General features: G+C 40.8%; 1 protein-coding gene across 9 annotated transcripts in view; it reads right to left on the reverse strand.

Annotated features, from left to right (window-relative positions):
* The window catches only part of TTC7A (tetratricopeptide repeat domain 7A), a 194848-nt gene that overhangs the window by 80347 nt on the left and 93024 nt on the right, over positions 1-21477 (reverse strand). For 6 of the 9 annotated variants that reach the window (XM_075749060.1, XM_075749059.1, XM_075749063.1 and 3 more), the window contains 4 exons: positions 20901-20972; positions 18411-18468; positions 14988-15060; positions 8242-8402 (listed from right to left, as the gene is read on the reverse strand). In XM_075749060.1, coding sequence (XP_075605175.1) covers positions 8242-8402; positions 14988-15060; positions 18411-18468; positions 20901-20972 — 364 coding nt within the window. The remainder of the gene's footprint in view (positions 1-8241; positions 8403-14987; positions 15061-18410; positions 18469-20900; positions 20973-21477) is intronic. The other 3 variants (XM_075749062.1, XM_075749057.1, XM_075749056.1) reach the window with 2 other exon arrangements.

The following is a 21477-nucleotide window of genomic DNA, read 5'->3' on the forward strand; positions in this document are numbered from 1 at the left end:
ACCTCTTCTTTTTGAAGAAGAAAATAATAAACCCCAAAACATTTTGTGCTCTTCTCATTAGATAAATAAATATTCCTAGGACCTTAGAGTAGGAGTCACTCGAGTCTGAAATTTCCAGCTAGAGATGAATAAAACAAGCCTTTTATTGAGTGATCAGAGCATGGTACTCATCTGAGAGACAGCATGGCTTGACTGCACTGCAAACTTCTTGGAAAGTCATCTACTGCACTGAAAAACAATTTTCTAAGCCTAACATCCATGCCTCTGTGTTTCAGGACCTGTGTTTTCCAGAAATGATTATCAACAGTAATTCTCAGTGAATGCTAATAAAGCTGATGTTCCTTCTTCTGAAAAATAAAATCCCAATCCTAAAATGAGACTCTTGATCATCCCTGCATTTGAAGCTTTTTAAAGGTTTCAGAAAATCCAGGAATGCCTTATAAGGAAAAAAAACCCCACAACATATCTTTCTCTACTCCTCTGGTGAACAGCTTCTGAGAACCTCAGGAAACAATTTCAGATTATCAGATCTGTATGTTTGACAGCAGACTTTCCACAGCCTTCACCTTCACTAAATGTACAAAAGATGAAAAATGGCCAAGCAGGACATTTTGTTTCCTCCTTCATCCATATAGTAAGAGAGCCTTGAAGGAATTCAAGAAGGTTCTAACTATGTTTTCCAGCAAAAACTGGTATCTGAAGCTGCTAATAAATGATGGCACACTATGTGGCCCCCCTGTATATGTGTGTGGCCCCAAAGCAGGAAAGGAAGGTTTAGAGCTGGGCTTCCCACACCACCACCAGCTTTCCCCCTTGGTTCTCTTTTTGATCTCCAGGCAGCAAGCATGCCTCATGTCCTCCTTCTGATCTCCATGACCCAGGTCTACCGTCGGAGTTCAGAAAACTGCCCAGCAGAAACACAGTGATCCCAATCACCAAGTCCCTCCTCACCTTGGGTAACCCCCACATGCACGTACTTCAGCAAAACTCCAGACCGCAAAGTTCCTACTGGCAACTTGACTCTGCTGCCCAGATAATACACACATGCTATTTTTCAATACATTCTGGCATTCAACATAGGCAGTCAGGGCTCCTAAACACTTCCTCTGAATATAAAGCAGAACATCCTGCAGCCTCTCAAAAGAAAATGACACAGGGAGAAAAGTGCGTTTTGGGGGACTAACTCACTCATATGGCAGATATATACAATGCACTGAAGTGCAGGAACCAGAAAGCATCCATTTTTCCATCCAGGTGAGAAAGTACTGGCAAGAAGTTAATTGCATAAGATAAATGCAAGTGGAGGAATATAAAATTGACATTTTTGTGTTTCAAAAAGCAGCTGTGCTGAGTGGTCAGAGTTTATTCTATTAACGCCTGACACATCAAAAAACCACAAATTTTAAAGATCAACAAGTAACTCAGTCAGTTATTACTATCACAAAGTGCTTTGCAGGTTTCATTTTCCTCTGGCTTATCAGTAGTCATGAACTATGACTTAAACGTCGTGTTCAAACCAAGCTAGCAGCTCCAACAAACACACAGCAGGACTCGACTGGAAAACCCGCAAAATCTAAGCTTGAAGCCACAAACACAGAGTTACTGACATTCCCTTATGGAACTTCACACTTTTACACAAATAAATTGCTCTTAAGTACAGAACCTGTGGGTGGTAACCATCTCAAATCAGCTATTCCTGCATTTTGGAATTTATTCCTAAATTTCTGAAGCCTGTGCATTTGCAGAATTTGTGTTACCTCTCCAATGCCAAAACCAGCATGTAGAAGCACTGCTGCTCACTATAAGGTCTTAAATGAATGGAGGCAGTAGCCATTTACTCAGATGGTAGAAAAAAAGAAGTTGTTACGAAACAAAACTGCTTTTTCATCCAGAGGAAAGACCGTTGTTGCTAAAGATTGGAAAACCACATGGCTGTTTCTTCTTTTCATACTGTACCAAGAAAATAAGTCTGCAGTAGGTTTCCTCTCTAAGCTCCGTTTAACTCCTTTTATTCATATTCTGAACCCTGTGCTACAAAGGAATAGAATTCTCCCCAGGTACCACTGAATCCATCCATATAATTTTAAGATGAATTGATACGCACGCTAGCACAAATCCATTCCTGGCACAAACAGACATGAACCAGCTAGGGGGATATTTCTTCCCCCTGCATTAAGATGGTGGATAGAAGGCTATCACACTCTGCTGAATTTTTGTCTTAGATCAGACTGTGATCCTTAGAAAGGGGTGCATACATCTGTTTGAACCTGCCAAAATGGGAATCTGATCTTGGATACTGTAACTCAAGAATTCATTCTGTTTCCCCAACATCCAGGGCAAAAAAGAAAAAAAAAAAAAAGAAAAAAGAAGCTGAAAAACGTGGAAATAAATCCAAATCAGAAAAAAATCAGTTAGATTTCTATTTCTAAAACTCTTTTAGCTTTAAGTATCTGTGTTATCATTAATAAGAGTCATGAGACTAGCTTAAAGCTTTCCCTTCACATATTTGGTATACAAATACTCAATATCTTTACTAGTTCCACAGAGTATAGTCCTGATTATTGCAATATATCACCAAGGGTTTTTTAGGCTAATTTTATAAAACCAACAAGGGATCATAACATGCCAACAAAAGCAAATATTCATGGTTACTACAGAAAAAACCCAGCTCAACCCTTCTAAATCCACATAATACATCTCTCTTGTTTAAGTGAATCACAGAAGCCTCATGTATGTTTTGTATTCTTGCAGCACAGTACTGTCATATCACCCAAGTACACGCTTCCAGTTTTTATTACTTTGTATTATTGTCTGGGGCATCAATACAACGATAACAACACTTGTGGGTCACATTCACCAGTCAGAGTATGACCACACTGTTGTTCTGAACACACAAGAAGTCAACTTAGAAAAGCTCTACCCTTAAGCGTTTTGAATATCCTCTTTATAAAAGTTGTCTAGCATGATCAAATGCTACAGCCAAAATATTAACTTACCCCTGCTTTAGATCCTCAGACCTTGCACCATTGATAAATTCAGCAAAAAAATCCCAACCCAATATTCTGAGAATTTTAACAAGCTGTTTTATCACCGTGTCCGCTCACAAGATGCACCAGGCTTCCTTGCCTTTTGCCTAGTGATGAACTGGAATCATATACACAGGCTGATCTGATTCTCTAAAGCCATGCTTCTAAAGCTAAGTGAGGTCACCACCACTTTCATGAGATAAGTGGTAAACCCATTCTACAGCACACACAATCCTATTACTTGAGGGTGAGGTGGGAGGTACAACCATCTTGACACAAAAATTGTAGTTTAGACTAGGCATAACGCAAAGGTTTGCAAACCATCCACTGAGACACAACTGACTCCTTATTCCCCATGAAATTACAGGCAAAAGGATAGTTCTACTTTATGGCTGTTAACATTACTGTAGTACTCCAATAGTACCCATAAAGATATTGCTCAAAGAAGGTATGAGTTGTTTATTTTCAACATACAAGAAATAGCCTGACGAGTAATGGAAAAAGAACTCAAACTAGGAACGCCAGTTTAATCATGCGTCTTGAGATCTGGATTTTACATTGGGGTTTTTTTGTAGCAAGTGGAAGCACTTGGTAAATGACATTGCTTCTATACCCCAGAATAGTTCTCCCCACAGTAAGTCTGCACCAGACTATGACAAGTCTTGCCAGACGATTACTTCACACGTCCTTAATGAAATTAGTGATGAAGTCAAGGACGTTTGCTGTCAGTAAACCACTTCTAATCTAGAAGAGGACTTTGGGGTTTTTTTTGCTACAGACAGCCCTCAAAATACATTCTGCTAAAATACCACCAAGACAACACACACAATGTCCCGTGTGAAATTTACTTCCTTCTTTATTGATGATCTCCAAGATACACATTTAATATTTCTAGTATAAAGTAATATTACAGCAATTACTTTTGAGATAGCAAATATCTGGGTAGAACAAAAGCATCTGCATTTGACAGCTACATTTCTCCAAAACACCAATCCACCTACTTCTTACTGACTCTTTTATGTGTAGAATAGCAGCACTTCCCAAAAGTTTTCTGTTACTTCCCTTTAAAACTAGTTTTGAGATTCTGAAAGCAACAGAATAGGGACTTATAGTTTAGCAAGAGAAGGAATATTAGCAGCTATTCATTTAGAAGAGTTACGACTCCTGTGCCAGATGCAGAACTGCTACTGATATAAAGACATGATCATTTAACAAAACATTCACTGTCTTATTGGGCAGTGATTAGAAATTGTTGTACGTTATGCCAGAAGAATGTATTGTTCTAACTGAATGGGGAGCCGTCCAGGAGACAAAAAACAAGCTGGCAAAAAACAGAATAGGTTTTGATAAGCAGTCTGGGAGCAATTATAAAGCAATACAGTATCCATAAAATTGATATCCTATTTTCAACCTTAGGCTAGGTAGAGACCTTGGTTTTTTTCCAGTGCTGGGAGCTAACCAATTAGAGCTAAAAGATGACCACAGAACAAAACAGTCTCTGGAAGAGTGGGCGAGTCAGGACGACAAAGTCAATTTTACACAAGCAAAACAGGAAGGAGGAAATATTACCATCTGAAGATAAAGGACCACATCAGCCAGGCTCTGTGGTGGGTTCCACAGGCTGCCAGACCTATGGGACTTCTGCATGGAAGATTTTGCAAGGTATGAATACAGGCTTTAAAAAGGGAAATACCTTCTTTCTAAATAAACAATGTATTAAGAAGATCACCTGGGAGGCAAGAGGGGTGCTCACTAATATTATTTCTTCCATGTAAAAGATCTATTCCTGAGACAAGCCTGGGGAGGTAATCACAGCTGATCCCAGGTAGAACACTGCCCAAAAGGCTGGCCTTTGAGGTGGAAAAGAATTTGAAGGAATCCATCTTAAGAAAGATCAATGATCAGCATCATTGACCTGGAGGGGAGATACCTGATGCTATCAGGAGTCTTCTCTCTCAAATGTGCTGGAGCTAGTACTTTGAAGTACATACCAAAACCGACTGTTGGTACTGCATTCATTAACTTCTTTCAAAAGCATACCAATGTTGACAGGATGTAAACCCACTAAGTTTTATCCTGGGCAGTCTGCCTCCACAGGAGTCAATGATTTTTCAGGTGATACCTCCCCTGTAAAGGCTGCTATTATTTCTTTCTTCTTATGTCCAACATAGCTAGCTCTCATTCTTCCTCTATCCAGTCTTCCTCTATCATTGCTTGAAAGTACATCCAAGTGCTCAAATTCAGTCATTCACTGACTAGAATGTAATGCATTTGTTACTATAGGTAGCCTTTTGAGGCTGTTGTTCTCCAACAGCTGGATCCAAAACATTCCAGTTCATCTCTCTCAGTGTTCAGTGCCTAGCTTTCATATCCCCCCTCCCTATGCACCAGAGAGACCATTGAAATGTCAAGTAAATGTGTAAGTTTGAACATTCCAAGGAGGGGCGCTTCTAGACACATTTGGGTCAGTCTTATGGGGCTCATGCCAAAGGACATTGTGTGTTAGCTGAGCACTGCAGTATATTTTTCCAGTTGCTTCAACCACTAACCAACTATGTGACAACCTGAATGATGACTTCTTTAAAATATATAATGAAAGAATTTGATGTGAAAATAAAAAAGCAGGAACAAACTCAATTACATACAGCAAGCGATCAATGAAACAGTATGAGACATCTGCAGTTTGGGCCAGCTAAGACCTTAACTTTTTATGCATTATTCTTTCTTTTGTTTAGGATATACATCCAGTTAATGCTTACAATTTTTTTGCCATCTACAGAGCCCTACAGTCCCTTAATGCAGCTTTCATCTTTTTTTTCTTGATACATGCCATCAAACTATGCTTCCAAAAAGAGTTGTCATTAGGAAGGGAGCCCCCAGGCACCACATTACACAGTTGCCTGGTTCATATCAATGTGAATTGGGAAAAATAATCAACCACTTTTAAACACAGCTTTGAAATCATGCCTATACTATTTACATGAAGTATTCTGTAGTCATTCCATGCAGTATTAAAGTTTACTACAATTTTTCTAGAAGCCAATAACAACTGGAGATACACAATAGCATCAGGTCTTTCTCCCTTCAAAGAGGTTTTGCAAAGCAGTAAATCCCTCCTAGCACAAACTGCACTTTAGACCTCTAGAAAGTCTGGAACAGTTTCAGATTTGGTGCACACTACAGGTGTATTCTGTTACTTTTCTTGCCCCCCCCGTTGGATTTCTGTTCTTTTTCTTCAGAATTTTTTTTCAATTTTTTTTTTTCCTGTCTTGCAACTCTGATACTCTTCCTCCATTGCCTCACTCATCAGTTATTTGCTGGCTGGTTTAAAGACCCACACCGAGACAGGCTAGTCATAGCAGCAGAGGCAAGAAGCCAGCCCCTACTCCTGCATCCCAGCATATCTGTGCATGAGTCTCACTGCCAGCTGTGTTACGTACCACAGCGCACGCAGGGAGCAAAGGGGAGTTCTTCCACAAGCACAGACCCTAGCAAGTCTATGTCAAGGAGTAAGCAGGAACCTGTGGCTTTCACTACCAGTATTAATCGCTTCTACCAGAAACCACCTATTCTGCTACTTCTTGCAAGGTCTTTCCACACATGAAGATTGGCACTGATGGAAGCACAGGACATAACCTTTCCTGCTTTGGGGAAATCAGATTGCCAGACAGCACAAAGGAATCCACCCAGCAGCCCTCTAAGCTACTTTGCACACTGTGTTTTCTTTGGTTGGTCCTCCCCTGAAACATAAATCATCTGTAAGTGCTGGAGGAAAGATCCAGGACTTGATGGACCAGCTGATTGATCTGACACGGCAAATGCTCTGGTCCTCACGTGAACAACCAGTTTCTTCTTCCTCTTCCACCTCTGTCTTATCTATCTTTGACTATTTGCAATGATTATCTGATCTTTACAGTATGATGCCACCTTTGACTGCATGACGAGGTTTTTTTACTATGCTTATTACTTTCAAACTGCAAAGTACAATTTAGCAGCCACTGGAGTATTTCCTGTTTCTGTCATACCCATGTTCACACTCTGAAGAGATGCTGGCATCATTTTAAGAGCTTTTCCATTTCCAATTTTCACTTTGTTCTCAAAGATGTGCACAGGCAGTCTTAGTTCCTCACATATACAAAGTAACTAACCTCAAAACCACAGGCAGTAGCGCAATTTTAAATGGCAACATGCAGCTTACAATGACGAGCATTACATGCTGATATAGCACCATAAATCTAAAAGACCCTAAAGCATTTAAGCTCACATTTAGATAGCCTCAATCTCACTTGTGACCTTCCTTTGCTCTGGTTTAGACAACGTCCCACTCAGCTGCTGGCCTGCACCTTTGGAGGCCGCTCCCTCTCTCCACTGAGAAAGCAGGCTGTCTAAAAGACAATGCTGTGTGGGTTTAAAATATCCGTTAAATACAGGCAATTCGGAATGGAAGTTGGGCTTCCAGCAATGCAACAGCATTTTCTGCAGTTTAGCTGAGAAACTCAGCTAGTATGTAATCACCAGAAAGCATTACAGTAGCTTTAATTCTTGCACAGAACAGACAAATTCATTGTTTTGAAAGGTCACGACAGTAAATCGCAAGGAATTCAATTTATCTCCCTCAGATGGATGAAGGACCAAGTCAAACATAGAACAGTGGAAACCTCTGGCTCCAAGAAGTCTGTGCAGGTTCAAACCTGCTTTTAGGCAGCCAAACCATCCTTTCAGCTATACATTATTACAGTTTGTGATTTTCAGTTGATCTTTTTCCCCAGCTGTGCTATTGCAGCAAGCTGTGTCATGCATGAGCATCAAAAGAATGGTCAATACACGAAGAATTTGTTTCTTTTTAACCAGGAAGTTTACCAAATAGAAAGTTATTTGTGATATAGACAGACTTCATCATAGCTGTCTCACACTCATTTCTCCACATGTAAAGTGACATATGAAAAAGTACAGGGAGATATGTGGGAGCACAATACAGAGAGACAAAAGCAAACAAGCACAAGGATTAGTTTTAAAACTAGAAAAACCATGAAGACAGAAAATCAAAAGAATACCTTGAGCCTCACATGTTTTAGCTTCACAGTACACCTAAGAGGAGACTAACACACCAGCAGCACACATGATTTAACAGGCTCCTTGTGTATAACAGAGAACAAGAGAACTAGTGAGGAGACCATTCCTGATTGGATGTATTGCATCGTGCAATAACTCTTACCTAAAGCTTTCCGGGTATTCAACGACAGCCATGTTGATGACATCCAGCGCATGCTGATAGTGCTTCTGAGCTGAAAAGAGGAGGGCCAGTAGATGAAGTGAATTCATGTCATCTTTGCACAGTTGCAGTGCTTCTTGAAGATGTTCTATAGCATCAGAAATCTGGGAGGAGATGGGGTAGAAACAAAAAGAGAACACATTTCTCCTTCAGTCCTACATTATATCCCAAAAGTAAGAACACAGTCATCAGAAATTCTTAAGAAATTCTACTTAGGCACCTTATGAGAAAGGCTTCTACTATCTGAACAGCTTGCCAAAATTAACAGACTGCACTGCTTGAAAAAACCCACACATTCTAGAGAAAGGAGTCTGCAGCATTACTAAATCACTGCTTATAAACAGGAGCAGCATACCTGATTCAATCAACCCCTTCTTCCTTTGGCATGGTGCTTCTATGTTGTAAACAGATCCACTACAGAGGCCCAATTCTCAACTCCATTTTCTAGGATGGGTGGCTGGCTCTTCACCTGGGTCAGAGCATTACACATCTCTGCTGCTTTTTGTCCTTTGTGATGGCTGTACAAGGCTTTTCATGATTTGGATCAAGAACGTAAAAACTGAGTTTGAGTGTTCAAGGGTAAAAGTCAAGATTCAAAATGCTGTCAGAAAGAAATATCTTTGCAAGCAGCAATGTAAAGAGCAGGCCTGATACTCACAGCAGCAGCATGTCATTAGAATCAAGTCTCACTTGGCAGAAAGCTTAACATCTATAATGAATGCAAGTATAACACATTCCTTTTGTGATCCAATACCCTATTTTAGGCTATCTGTTCAAAAGGGAACCTCTTAGTAGATTTTCTTTCCTTTAGTTACTAGTAAGCTTTATATGGACAATTTTCTTTAAGATTCTCTAGTGTCTGAAATTACTGTTACTTAACTTATTCCAGATCTGTGTTTGACCCTGGAAGCCTGCAGCAAATAAAGCAAAAATGTATAAATTTCTTTTCCTCATATATACCTTCCCTCTCTTTCCCTTAAGAGATAGAGAACGTAGTTCCTTCTTTCCTACTACGAGAACTTTCCACCTACCAAGCTCTGCAGACGTTCTCCTGCTTTGGCATACCACCAGTGTCAAATTCCCACTGCCTCTACAGGCCACTCAGGACAATGGGTAGTATAACTAAGGAAAGCAACAATTACACTGCCTGCAATTACAACAGAGGTTCCTGATTATCTAGATCCCAGGTATACTTCTGGGAGTGTGGTACATGTTCTGTTCATGGGACAACTTCATCCTAATGTCCAAGTGACATTTCACTCTTACTGTGCATATGCAATCCAAGTACTTTACTACTCTATTACTGGTGACTCCATGCAAGCCTGGAGACCAGTACGGCTGCTCCACAGACATAACCCCAAACTGGCATCTGGCCCACAGCTTCAAAACTGCTGAATGTCCTGGCCTAGATTCAGGTTGGGATATATGACTGAGTGCTCAGCTTTAATGAATTACTGCTTGTCAGTGGAGCTACTTTAACCACGTGTTATTACAGCCTACTACAAAGGTAAACACATTGGCTTAAATCACCACTGTTCCCTTAGCAGCTTACTAAGACACATTTTCTTACAATGTAAAAAAAACTAGCAATGACAAGACAACTTGGAACCAGGTCAACAGGCATGAGACTCTAGTGGGCCCAGACCTGCCTGTCCACAAAGTTCTTCAGAAGGTATACCAGAAGTATATAAATTTGACTTGCTAAAACAAAGCTGCTGCCAAGAGTCTTCAGGATTAAAAAACACCTCTTATTTTTTCTATTCCTCTGTCTCAGACCTGCACGAGTAGTCATAAGGTAATTCCAAGTTTTGGGAAAAATAAGTTCCTTAGAAGAAAATGAAAAACTGTAAACAAAACTGGAGGGGACTTTGAAGACCCTGTTCCAGCTGACCCTGCTTTGAACAGTGGGCGATTGAAGTGGGCAATCTGCAGAGGTCCCCTCCAAACTCAACTATTCTGTGATTCTGTTCAAGGGGAAGGTGATCCTAATTTGCGAGTATGAATCAAAGAATAATACTTGCAACTAGCATCTTCACTGAGGGACTTTGAAATTGTAAGGATATTTGACCTTACTTGCACGTGAATGTGCAAAGTCACTGAGACTTTGCTTTATATGTGCAAGTGTCCAACGATCATGCAACTACAAGTTCATACCCTAACAGAGGCCAACTAGCAAAGAAGCTCTCTGATTCTGTTGCAACATACATGAAACAAAGCAGCACAAAAGTCAGTTGTAGTCGCTCCTGCAAACCTGTGCCTGCTGAACAGGCAGTCACATACTGTCAAAATACACATAATCTAAAATAATTTTCCCCTGTTCTGTAGCATAGGGCTTGCAATGGTTACATCTCATTTCAGTGCTTCCCTCTAGTACCATCAGAGTCACTGGCAATGGCTGTTTTTGGAAGTTAATCATGCTTCCCTGACACCCGATTATTTAACTCGAGCCCAAAAAGATTCCTTAGTGCTGTAACACCATTAGTGGCTTACACAGTACTGCTGCATTATTAGAAACAGTGGACAAAACACAGAAAAAATATCCTTTAATAATATGAACTCTATTCCTTTATGGGAAGCATAATACAAAACAACAACCTGCAACAGACCAGATGCAACAAAATACAAACTAAATTTCTAGAACAATAAAAGCAAGATATTTGGCAGTAGTCAACACAAACTTCTTTTGAAAAGCAGAGATCATCAATCTATTGACAGATGCCACAACTTATTTATTTAAGTAACTATGCAATATGAGAAAGATGGAAGCTGGCAGCCCAGATGGCACCCTGAAACTTCAGGGCTGTATGAGAGGTAGTCTGCCAGTTTAAATTCCCTACAAGTGCTGCGCTTTAAAGTAAGCTTACCTCAGCTGGACTGCAAGTCAGAGTGGGCCTGCAATTAGAAGATGCTACCCTTTTCTGATTCATCTTTCTGTTAATGAATGTACCATACGTGTTCTGCATGGCCACACAGGTATATTCAGATCACACTGATTAGGAAATGAAGATACTGCAGTAAGCCAGAAATAGCATTTTGCAGCACGATCAAAATAATGCCATAATACAGATTGTTTAGGCTGCCTCTTATATAATAGGATTTATTTAAATAATGCTATATGTTTCTTTAGAAACAACGCTGGGATGCTACAATTGTAGGTATAAAAAGGAAAACAGTATGAGTGTTAAAAATAATTCCCAACAGTAGACTGCACTTACATATTTAGAATGGTTAATGAAACAGAATCTCATAAGAGGAGTTTTCAGGCCTTATAATTTCCCATCAGTTGTGAGTTACAGTTAATTAACCATTAAAACTATCCTCACCGTCACTTTTTACAGCATGGGGATTACAGAAAAGAGAAAACTTTGACTGACAAAAGCCTCCATTTAAAACAGACTTGCTACAGTTCACCAGAACTTCAGGAAAGCAGGTGTGGATATATCTGTGAGTTGTTATTACTTAATTCTTACCACAAGATGCTTCCGATCACCAGAATAATCTAGGCCAGGCCCTAGACAGAAAATCAGCATGTTGCTGTTCAGCAGAGGAGGCACTAGCTGGTCTGGGAGGAACATAGACCAGAACTACCCACATCCAGCAGTTGCTGTAAGAAGCACCTCTTGATACCTACTGAAATACAGCTCCCCTCCTGGGGCAAATACAAGACAGCAGTCTCACCTTCTTGAGACCAGAATAAAAACTGTTGAGAAAACAGCTGAAATATTTTCTCTTGTGTTTTAACCAATGTTTATCTTATTTTTACATCTAGACACTCTGGAAGGCAGTAGGTGTTTTCTGGATATTGCCACTGGAAACTTCAGGTCTGATGGCAGCCCACAGATGAAATTGGTAAGCGAGATCTCTAATTCTCAGCTGCTGGCCCGTGGCTATCTTTCCCTTCCTATTTTCACGCAAAGAAAGGTCAAATCAAATCAAGTATTAAAGTAGTACGAAGCCCTCATATGTTGTTTTTATGTATCCGATACTGATTTACATGGCCTTCAAGGTCAAAAAGAACACCACCACCCAAAACGAGAAGGGAATCAGCACTTAAAATTATCAAGAGCGCTGATTCTCTAGAGTCATTTCCATAGAAACTGCCCTGCTAAAAAACAAGGCAAGGCATTAAAATCAGTGAGCTTTAAAATGTTCATTCTACCTTGTTTTTGCTGATCCAACTGCTGTTACCACAGAAACAGGAGAAGCAGCCGAAGCAGCCGCCAGGAGTTGGGAGTTACAAGTCTCATTTGTCGATCAGCCCGCCCGGCTGGCAGCCGGGCGCTGCAGGTGGAGATAACTGCTACAGCAAATACTGACCTTGGCCCTGTGACACCTCCACTTGGGGGAAACCAGACCGAGACCCTCCTTACAGAGAAGGATATTCTACTCTGTATTTTGCTGCAAAATCCACCCTAAAATGCTATGGGGCTGACCTAGACCCTCCAGGAGTCCCTGGAGTCCTCCCAGTGGCTTTAAGACACAGAGCTACACACACAAACACAAGCATGGAGCACATCATCATCATCTTCCATTTTGGTTGCTGGTTGTTTTCAGTCGCCAGCTTTGCAAAAACCTTTTATAACCATTCCTCTTCTTGTCATGTCCTCATTGTGTGTCACAGGGAAGCTTATGCTTTTCCATTTCCCCTCTCCCTTGCCTAGTGCTGACAGAGACAAGTGCTATTGGAAATACTTTACAGAGTCTTCCAAGGAAGATCAATTGCTCCAACTTTGCTTGGCACTCTACCGGTCAGCTGCCTCTCTTGCTTTGTTCCATGAAAACGCTCGCTTATCTATGCAAGCTGATACCTAGGATTTTCAGCGTTGGGTAAGGTTACCTCATTTATTGACCTTGACTATGGAAACAAAAAGGTCTGTTTGTTGAGAATAACATTCAGGTATTATATTATAATCTACTGTGTAGGAATGACCTGATTTGTTGTTACTGTAGCATCGCCTGATACAAGCCCTAACTGTGACGTTCAATAGTTAATGCAATCTATCAAAAAAAGATACCATTTATCTTTCAGTTAATCAGAAAAAGAAATATTACTTTAAAATAATTAAGGATATTAAAAATGCATTACCAAATGTTTATTATTAAGTAAACTGGCAAAAGAAGAGTAGGATATTTTACAGCAGTCTAAAAATAAAGATGTCTTAGGTATCTACTCTCTCTCCAAGCACGCGTTAAAGATTTATATCTCACTAGATGGAGAGGAACAGGAGCAGCATCGCAGGGGTCAGGCTGACACTACATAACACACTTAGATCACACATCCATGGTAGCAGGGGCAACTGACAGAACATCAAGGATGAAAATACACAGGTGAGGCAGACAAAACAGAAAGTGAACATGAGGACAAGAGACTGAATGGAAAGAACAGGAGGGAAGGGAAATGATGAAATGAGACATACGAAACAACACTGTACAGACAGGCTACAACTGGAGAAAAAGAAAGGGTAGTGAGTTAAAATGCAGTGGACCAGTAGCAGTGAAAACAACAAAGAACCAATGACCACAAAAATCTGATTTTTAAGGATAGCAGCTGAAAAGCTGTAATGTTTTTACTCATGGCAAGAAGAAGAAGAGGCAGCAGATCAGGCAACCTCCCTAAGAGGCAAAAGTTGTGAGAAAAGGAAGAATAGCTGGCTATTTTTTACATGAAAGACCCTGAGCAAACTGCATCCTAAAGCAGCCAGTAGCCAGATGAGGAAGTTAAATAAGCCACTTTAATTATCCTTTCCTATGGCAGGCTTCCTCACAACACACTGCTCTCATTATGAAAGGGTTACAAAAGTGACATTATCAAAAGTGTGCTCTCTTGGAACAATTAGTTTAACCTAATGAACATACAGCTCCCCTAATTAGCTCAGGAAGGTAAGAAAGATCCAGCTGTTTGACTCTGTAGTGTAGACTAAGGAGAGAAAACTGCAGCAAGCAGAAAGCCTGCCAAAGAAGGAAACGATGATGATGAAATTTCAAATCTAGCTAGAGAAACATTTAAAAAATAGAGGCTGCTCCAGTAAAGACTTTGGCTTTTAAACAGAAGGGACAGAGAAGCAAAACACATCCCAAGTATAAAAAAAAGGGACAGAAAAATAAAGCACAGCCAAAACGTGTTGGGTGTTGTTTTTTTTTTTTTCCTGAAAGGCACTGCAGTGTATTTTCTGATCAGCTTAATTTTTATGAGTTAACACCTGCAGCAGCATTCAAATGCCAACTAATCCCACTCACTGCAGAGCTCCAGCACCCGTCAAAGCCTAACGCCGAACGTGCCCAAGTATGGAATAAACCAATCCCCAGTGCAGAGAGCGTGCGTTCTGGCGTGATACAGAACCGGGCAGTAACGAGAGCCTTTGGAGCGGCCCGCCACGGGACACAGCATGATACCCAGGGAACAGGAATAAACACACCTCGCTTGCCCCACCCAAAGTTGCTCCAAGTGGGAAGAGCACTGCACAGGAGTTAGAGCTGAATGCATGCCTTAGGGAAGGTCATTCCATGCACTACAGAATTGCTATTTAAAACATAATAATAAAAAAAAATCTTACACAAACATATTCTGATTGATTGTTATTGATTACAATGTAGGAAGGAAGGAACCCTGTTTAGCAAGGCTGCGTTCTAATTGGACTGTCCTTCTCCCACCCTCTCATGACCCAGTAGTTGCCAATTATTGCACATACCTGTCTGACAAGAGCCAGCTGCAGCGATAGGTAGAGGATGATTTGGTGATCTTCCGGGGCCAAGTCACGTGCTCTTCATGGACGACCACACAATACAAAAAAAAAAGCGATTGTTAGATTGTACCGTGCAGAACTTCTTTGCCATGAGTCACACACAAGCACAGAACAAAACCCAGTCCTCTCCTACAGAAAACTCGTCCAGTAACGGGGGAGCACACCAACACTAGACAAAAAGCAGATCAATGCTGGCCTGGCTAAGCCAGGCTCACAGGCACAGGTATGAGAAACACAACTACCAGGATGTTATACAACTTGCATGCTCCTTCATTAAACGACACTTAATGTTTTGGAACTTGGATAACTGCTATGGAGAAAGTAGCTCTTAACTCGTGACAAACCCATTAAAGAATTGTTTTAAGTAATTTAGGTGAAGGAGATAGTTGTCCAACTTGTTCCTACATTGCCACTTTTCAAACAATAGCAGTGTGTTAGGTTAGCATTGAAAAAGTAGTAATTGTTTCTGTTATTGTTGTGACTATGAGCATGTAGAGAACTAAAGATCAGGAGCCCATGACGTGAGCTGGTGCTGAAACACACAAACATCCTCCACCCTGCAGTTTCTAGTCTAATCGTTGACAGTAGACTCCTAATTTGGAAAGGGAAGACACTGAGGGAGGAGTAAGGATTTGATGGCAGGAGCTGAGCCTGGACCATAACCAAGGCCCTTGCTTCTCAAGCTTGGGCTTCTTCGATACTACCTTCTAGTCCACAGCAGGCAGTGTGCACTGCAGTGATCCCTTGGCTAGTGAAGGCTGCAGTGTCTCCAGAACCAGATGTGCAGGCACTTCACACAGGCTTGTGCAAGGCAGGGAACAGGGATGGACAACCAGGGCAGAATTGTCCCTCTCAGACTGTGCTAAGAACAAAACTGCAGTCTGAGCTTGCTAGCCTGTGGAGAAGCCGTTAACCAAGGCAATGTGAAGATAACGTTCTGGGGACTTAATCTAGGAGCAACATGGGGCACTAGCTCATGCAACATTGGCAGCCCAGCCCAGGAACCAGTGGATTATCCCCTCACTGACCCACAGAGCTCACTCCTAGCTCTGCGGCACAGGGAAGTCACTTCATGTGGGAGACATGGGGAAGAGGAGTTCCTCGCAGCCAGCCGACGTTCCTGACCTCTTTCTGGGCTGCGCTCCAGGACACCAGGGAAGCCTGCACCTGCATTGCCCTGCCCAAAACAAGCACGATTAACGTCCTTGTGAGGGAGAAACAACAGGCTGACAAGGCTGGTGGTTAAAAACCCTGCCAAAACTATTCATTTACTAATAATAAACAAACAAACACAAATCAAAGAATTACTTCAGGAAGCAAACCACACACCATTTTAATGGCAGCCACCTCTCAAATGCTGTCTTGGCCTGTGAGCAAGAAGCTGTTGGATTGACTTTTAAAACTAATGTCTCTAGAACTAATTAATTTAGTATTGACTGAATGTATCCTGCAACTCTGCAAGTCAAGGTAGCGCTCAAGGATTCTGAAGCAATGCCAAAGACATCAAAGTGCAATTAGTACAGGCAAGTCACTAATTTCTCCCCTCACTTTAAACAAAACAAACAAACGCCCCCCCTCCCAAACCCAACAACAAAACTAAAGCAAAACCAAAACCAAACAACAACAAGACTCCACAAGATGGAACCCAGCTTTGCCTTAAGCTACTGAAGCAGGGTGAGCTGCCTCTTTAGCAAGCAGATCCTGTGAAACCTTCAGTAGCTTCTCCAACAATAAAGAATGGGGAAAGTTCACATGGGTGTACGGAAGAAGAGATTAACGCTGCTTTTGGAAAGAAACAGAGGGTTCTTACTTTACTGTTTAGTTTCCTCAAATGGTATTAGAAAAATATTTGATCCAAGCTTCCAGCTGAAAGGGCCACTTACAAAGATAGCTACAGGCCAAACTATGACCTGAGAGATCAGACATGTACTTTAAAAACAGGTGAAAAACAAGGAAGAGGGGAGGGGGAAAAAAAAAAAAAGAAACCAAACTCAGTCATTTAGAAAGACACTAGTAACCAGCTCACTGTCACAACATCCCTGTTGGCTGAAGTTTGAGTACCTAATGTTTGGCTAGAGGCTTTTCTGCTTCCTTTGTAGAGCTAAGACACCGTGAAAACAAGCCACAGCCAGTGGGAAAGGTCAAAGGATAAAAATCAACACAGTTTAAAAGCACTGCAATTACATCAAAATTGGGCAGTAAAGTATTACATAGGAGTCCAGGAACTAGTGTGACTTAAAGTATACTCCTAATCTAAAAAGTGACTGAATAAATGGCTTTTTAAAATTTTATCTTTCAGATCTCCATAGGGTAAATATCCAGAATTACATCTGTGGTTGCAGCTTATTACACGCTCTTGCAACCACTGCAAAACAGTGCAAGACAAACATGCTCCTTGCTCAGCATCAGAAAAACAGCTAAGATCAGTAACATGTTCAACCTGCTACACGTGTAATTTGAGACACCAGAGATCTCAAATCTTCTTCACTTTTGTCATATATTTATGACCATGCCAAACCCAGAATTAGATATTTCAGCCCAAGACTTAGACCATGTAAGCTTCCATTTAGTTGCCATCCAACACCTGTAGGTATCTACATTTACAACCTTAACTGCCCAAACACCACCTAGTGTATTTTGGGTGGTGTAACTTAGTTGTAAAATGCTCAGGAAGCTCACACCTCACCTCTCTATGACAACAGAATTGACAAAAGGGTTTTTAACCCAAACAGTTTTACTTGAGGTAACTGTAGTTGCAAAGGAGTTTAATTCACAGGTACTTTCAAGGCAGAGCCATTGGATCAGACGCTCCCACAAAATACAGCGGTGAAAAACAGGTGAGTGTTAACTACTTTGTAGCGCTAGCTCCATAACCACTTTTCATACAACAGCTCATGTAAACACTCATTAGGACAGCAATCGTCCCGTCCCTTGTAAGTGCACTAATGCCAGGTCACCCCATAGCAGCCTACACCCCGGTGGTGAAGGTACTTTCCCACCATGAGGGAAACAGGAGTTTAAGCCTGCTTCACACAGAAATGGAAACAAAACTGGCTTTCCTGCTGGCATCACGTGAGAAAGCTGCATCTCCCAGCATGGTAGATCTCACTGCAGCTAATTTGGGGCTAAGGCTGTTTAGTGGCAGAACAGGTATTCTTACCTTAGCTATTCCACCAAATAATCACTGTGTTTAGCCATCACAGGAATGGTTTTGACAAACTATTGCTGAAATCTACTGAACTGTTTTGAAACTTTCAGGCAAGGAAGCCTTACACAGAACAAAAGAAACCCAACACATTAAAACCAACAATTATTCTGAATTTGTCCAAAGAAATACACAATGCAAGTCTCTGCAATATTCCTACTCACCTCTCCAAAGTTTGCAGTGCTTTCTTGTTTAATTCATCCTGAGTGCCTCTCAGAGTAGCTGTGGGATACGATACAATGCCATTTAAGAGTTGAACTCAATGTTTCTGATTAAATAAATAAGTAGTTACACATGCACAGAGTATTTCAAAGTAGGAGCATGAAAAGTGTGGACATCTGGCAGTGCCTGTGTTTGTGGCTGGAAAACATGCCATTTTGTTTTTAAAGAACAGCACAAACCCAGTATTTTAACCTGAATTCTCAATTTCATTTTTATTAAGGATTCTTCCTACTCCCTTGTCTGAAATGCTGGAGAATTTCTTATTTACATATGCCACTAAAGGGGTCTCAGAGGAGAAGGGGACTAGATATTAAGAGCATAACAGGCCCCCTGCCAGGCTGGTATATATGCTAAAGCAGTAACTAGCAGCATGTTCTGACTCAGATACAGACCATCTCCACCACCATCTTTGTGTAGGAGGGTGTTGCAGGTTGAAGAGGGAACACTAGGAGCCAAATTTACAGCTCTATGACAAGTCCCATGACAACACACCACCTCCCTTCAGAGACTTTTAGGCTACTTCAGGTGTGGCGTTAGCCACTAATGCCCTCTTTGGTGCCTCTAATTGCTTGACTAAAGGATCCTGCCCACTATGCTCACTTCTCAATGCATGAATTGATTCCTAGCCAAAACCATAAAAGAAGAAGAATCAAGTTCTTGTTATGCCAGGGTATCATCATCAAGAGCAAGGGGAATGGAGGAAGAGCTTAGAGAAGCATGGCTTTCTTAGATCCAAAATATCTGGAAAGCTAGTGATAATTTTCAGAAGTACATCAGCTGTCTTGTTCTCATTCTTAGTTTTCAGATTTTGCATGGCAGTTGTTTGTTGTTCTACCTATCCTGAACTTGAGAGCTACTAATCAACAGCACCAAAAAGCGATGAGTAGTTAACACATCGGCAAACATCCACCTTTGAATATATTTGACTTCATACATCAAGGCAGTGTAAGCTCCAGAACAGAAAGTTAGTAAATGGTATATACTTAAGCAACAAAACCAGATAAAATTCAAGTATTCTTAAAAGTTATTAAGAGGAAAGAGTTGTGTTGTTCTACAAGATGTAGAATGGTAATCAGTTTCTTTGGATTCTGCAATGTGCTGGTGAGTGAAACTTCGGAAGTAATTTATTTTGCTGAAGTAGTTACAGTGATCAGACCTTTTTTACTCCTCCATCTTCCTACAGTTCTTCAAAACATCAGGTTCATTTGGGAGGAACAGCAACATTGTATCACTGAAAAGCTCTCACTTCAGACAAAGAAAAGCTTGCACCAAGGAGACAGAATTAGGTGGGTCTGACTAAATTTCTAAAAGTTGTGCTCCATTCTCCGAGGCTGACAGCACTAAGGAATTCTTCAGCCTCTACCCAACTCTACCCCCTGAGAGCATGGCTGTTACAGTTCTACCAACTAAAATGCAGTATGACTCATTACTTAGATTAAAATAACGTGAAAGCCGAGTCTGACCAGAGTAAGGCAGAGAGCACAGGGGAGTTTAAGTTTCTGAAACTTCAGCAGTTATTTCTGCAAAACACACTACTTGTGCCAATGCCACCTTAGGAACCCAAGATTTATTTTCTAAAACATTCTGGGTTTTTAAAGGAACTTAAGTCTTACCAAAAGTCAACAGGATCTTCAGCGACATTTTGGTACCTGAATAAGAAGCTCTAAAGTCACATTTGAAAACCGAGGAGGGCAGGTTCTGTGTTAGTAAGCAGGTGCAGCACAGTAGGTGTGAATGCATGGAGTGAAACAATGCTGAGGACCAGCACCAACACTACAAACACGGGGACAGGGCTCTTGTTCTAGTCTTGTTTCTGGACTCAACACCCATTAGCAGCTGCAGCATAATCAGGTCTATTTATGGGAAAGTTTTATGGGAAAGAATTAGGTTTGTCTTGTGCAAAACTGTTCAGTTATGTGAATCACAACACAAGAAGTGGGGATGACGGAGAGATGAACTTCAAAAGTACATTTCTGATCCAAACTAAAACATCAATGCACATGCACCCTTTTGCACATATCAACGAGTTTCAAAAAACATCCCCTTGTGTTAAGACACCTAATACAGCAAGGTGTACAGTTTTAGCACCCAGAATTATAATTAAAGATTGCATGTGTTGACTGTTATCTCCAGAAGCAAAAATGATGGGTTTGTTCACTAATAAATAGTGTCTAAATCATTTATTTTTTTTTAACATTAACCAGTCCTATCAGTATACTGCTTATTTATAAAAATCCATGAGGATCAACAGAAAGAGTTTCTAATTCAGTCCCTGATCCATGGCCTTATCCCAAAATTCTAAATGAACACAGAGATACAGCACACTCTCTCATGTCTGAAAGAGGGTCTGTTAAATCTACAAAGATTTAACAAAATGTGAGGTGGTGGTGTTAGATAAGAAGAGAATTTGTATTTCACAATGCATTTTCAACCTCGTCTTTCCTCTTTAGCCTTTGTTATATTCATCTCACCTTCCCCTGTCTTCAACAGATTCTTCACCAGACCTAAGGGAGGCAAAGTTGACAATACAGCTTAAACTCAAAACTGGAACTACAAGAGGGAAAAGAAAGGTTTGCTGTTGACATTGACCCCCTGGGCACAAATCTGCAGAAAATTTAGCATAGCAAAGGTGGACATTCTGTACAAACAAGGGATTTGTGCTTCTAAGAGAGAGGCAAAAGTAGCAATGACTCCCTCTGAGGACACATCTTTCAGCTACTTTAATGATACTTAATTCAAGAAACATGTAATTAGACATTAAGAACACGGAAGCTACATATACTGCTACACAGCATAAGTTTCAGGAAATCTTATTTCATCCAGGAGTAAATCTAAAAGTTGTAAAGTGACTTTTTATCAAATGCTCTCCCAAGTTCTTTGAATTGTCATTCAGTAGGATTCTCTCTTCTGATTGCTTTTTAGCAAACGCTTCTTGCAGGTCACAAAAGAAAGGCTTTAATACAACTCCTCAGGGCCTTTGTCACACAGGAGGAGAAATATTTACTGAAA

The sequence above is a fragment of the Balearica regulorum genome, chromosome 3, assembly GCF_011004875.1.
Source record: "Balearica regulorum gibbericeps isolate bBalReg1 chromosome 3, bBalReg1.pri, whole genome shotgun sequence".
In the NCBI taxonomy this organism is placed as follows: Eukaryota; Metazoa; Chordata; class Aves; order Gruiformes; family Gruidae; genus Balearica; species Balearica regulorum.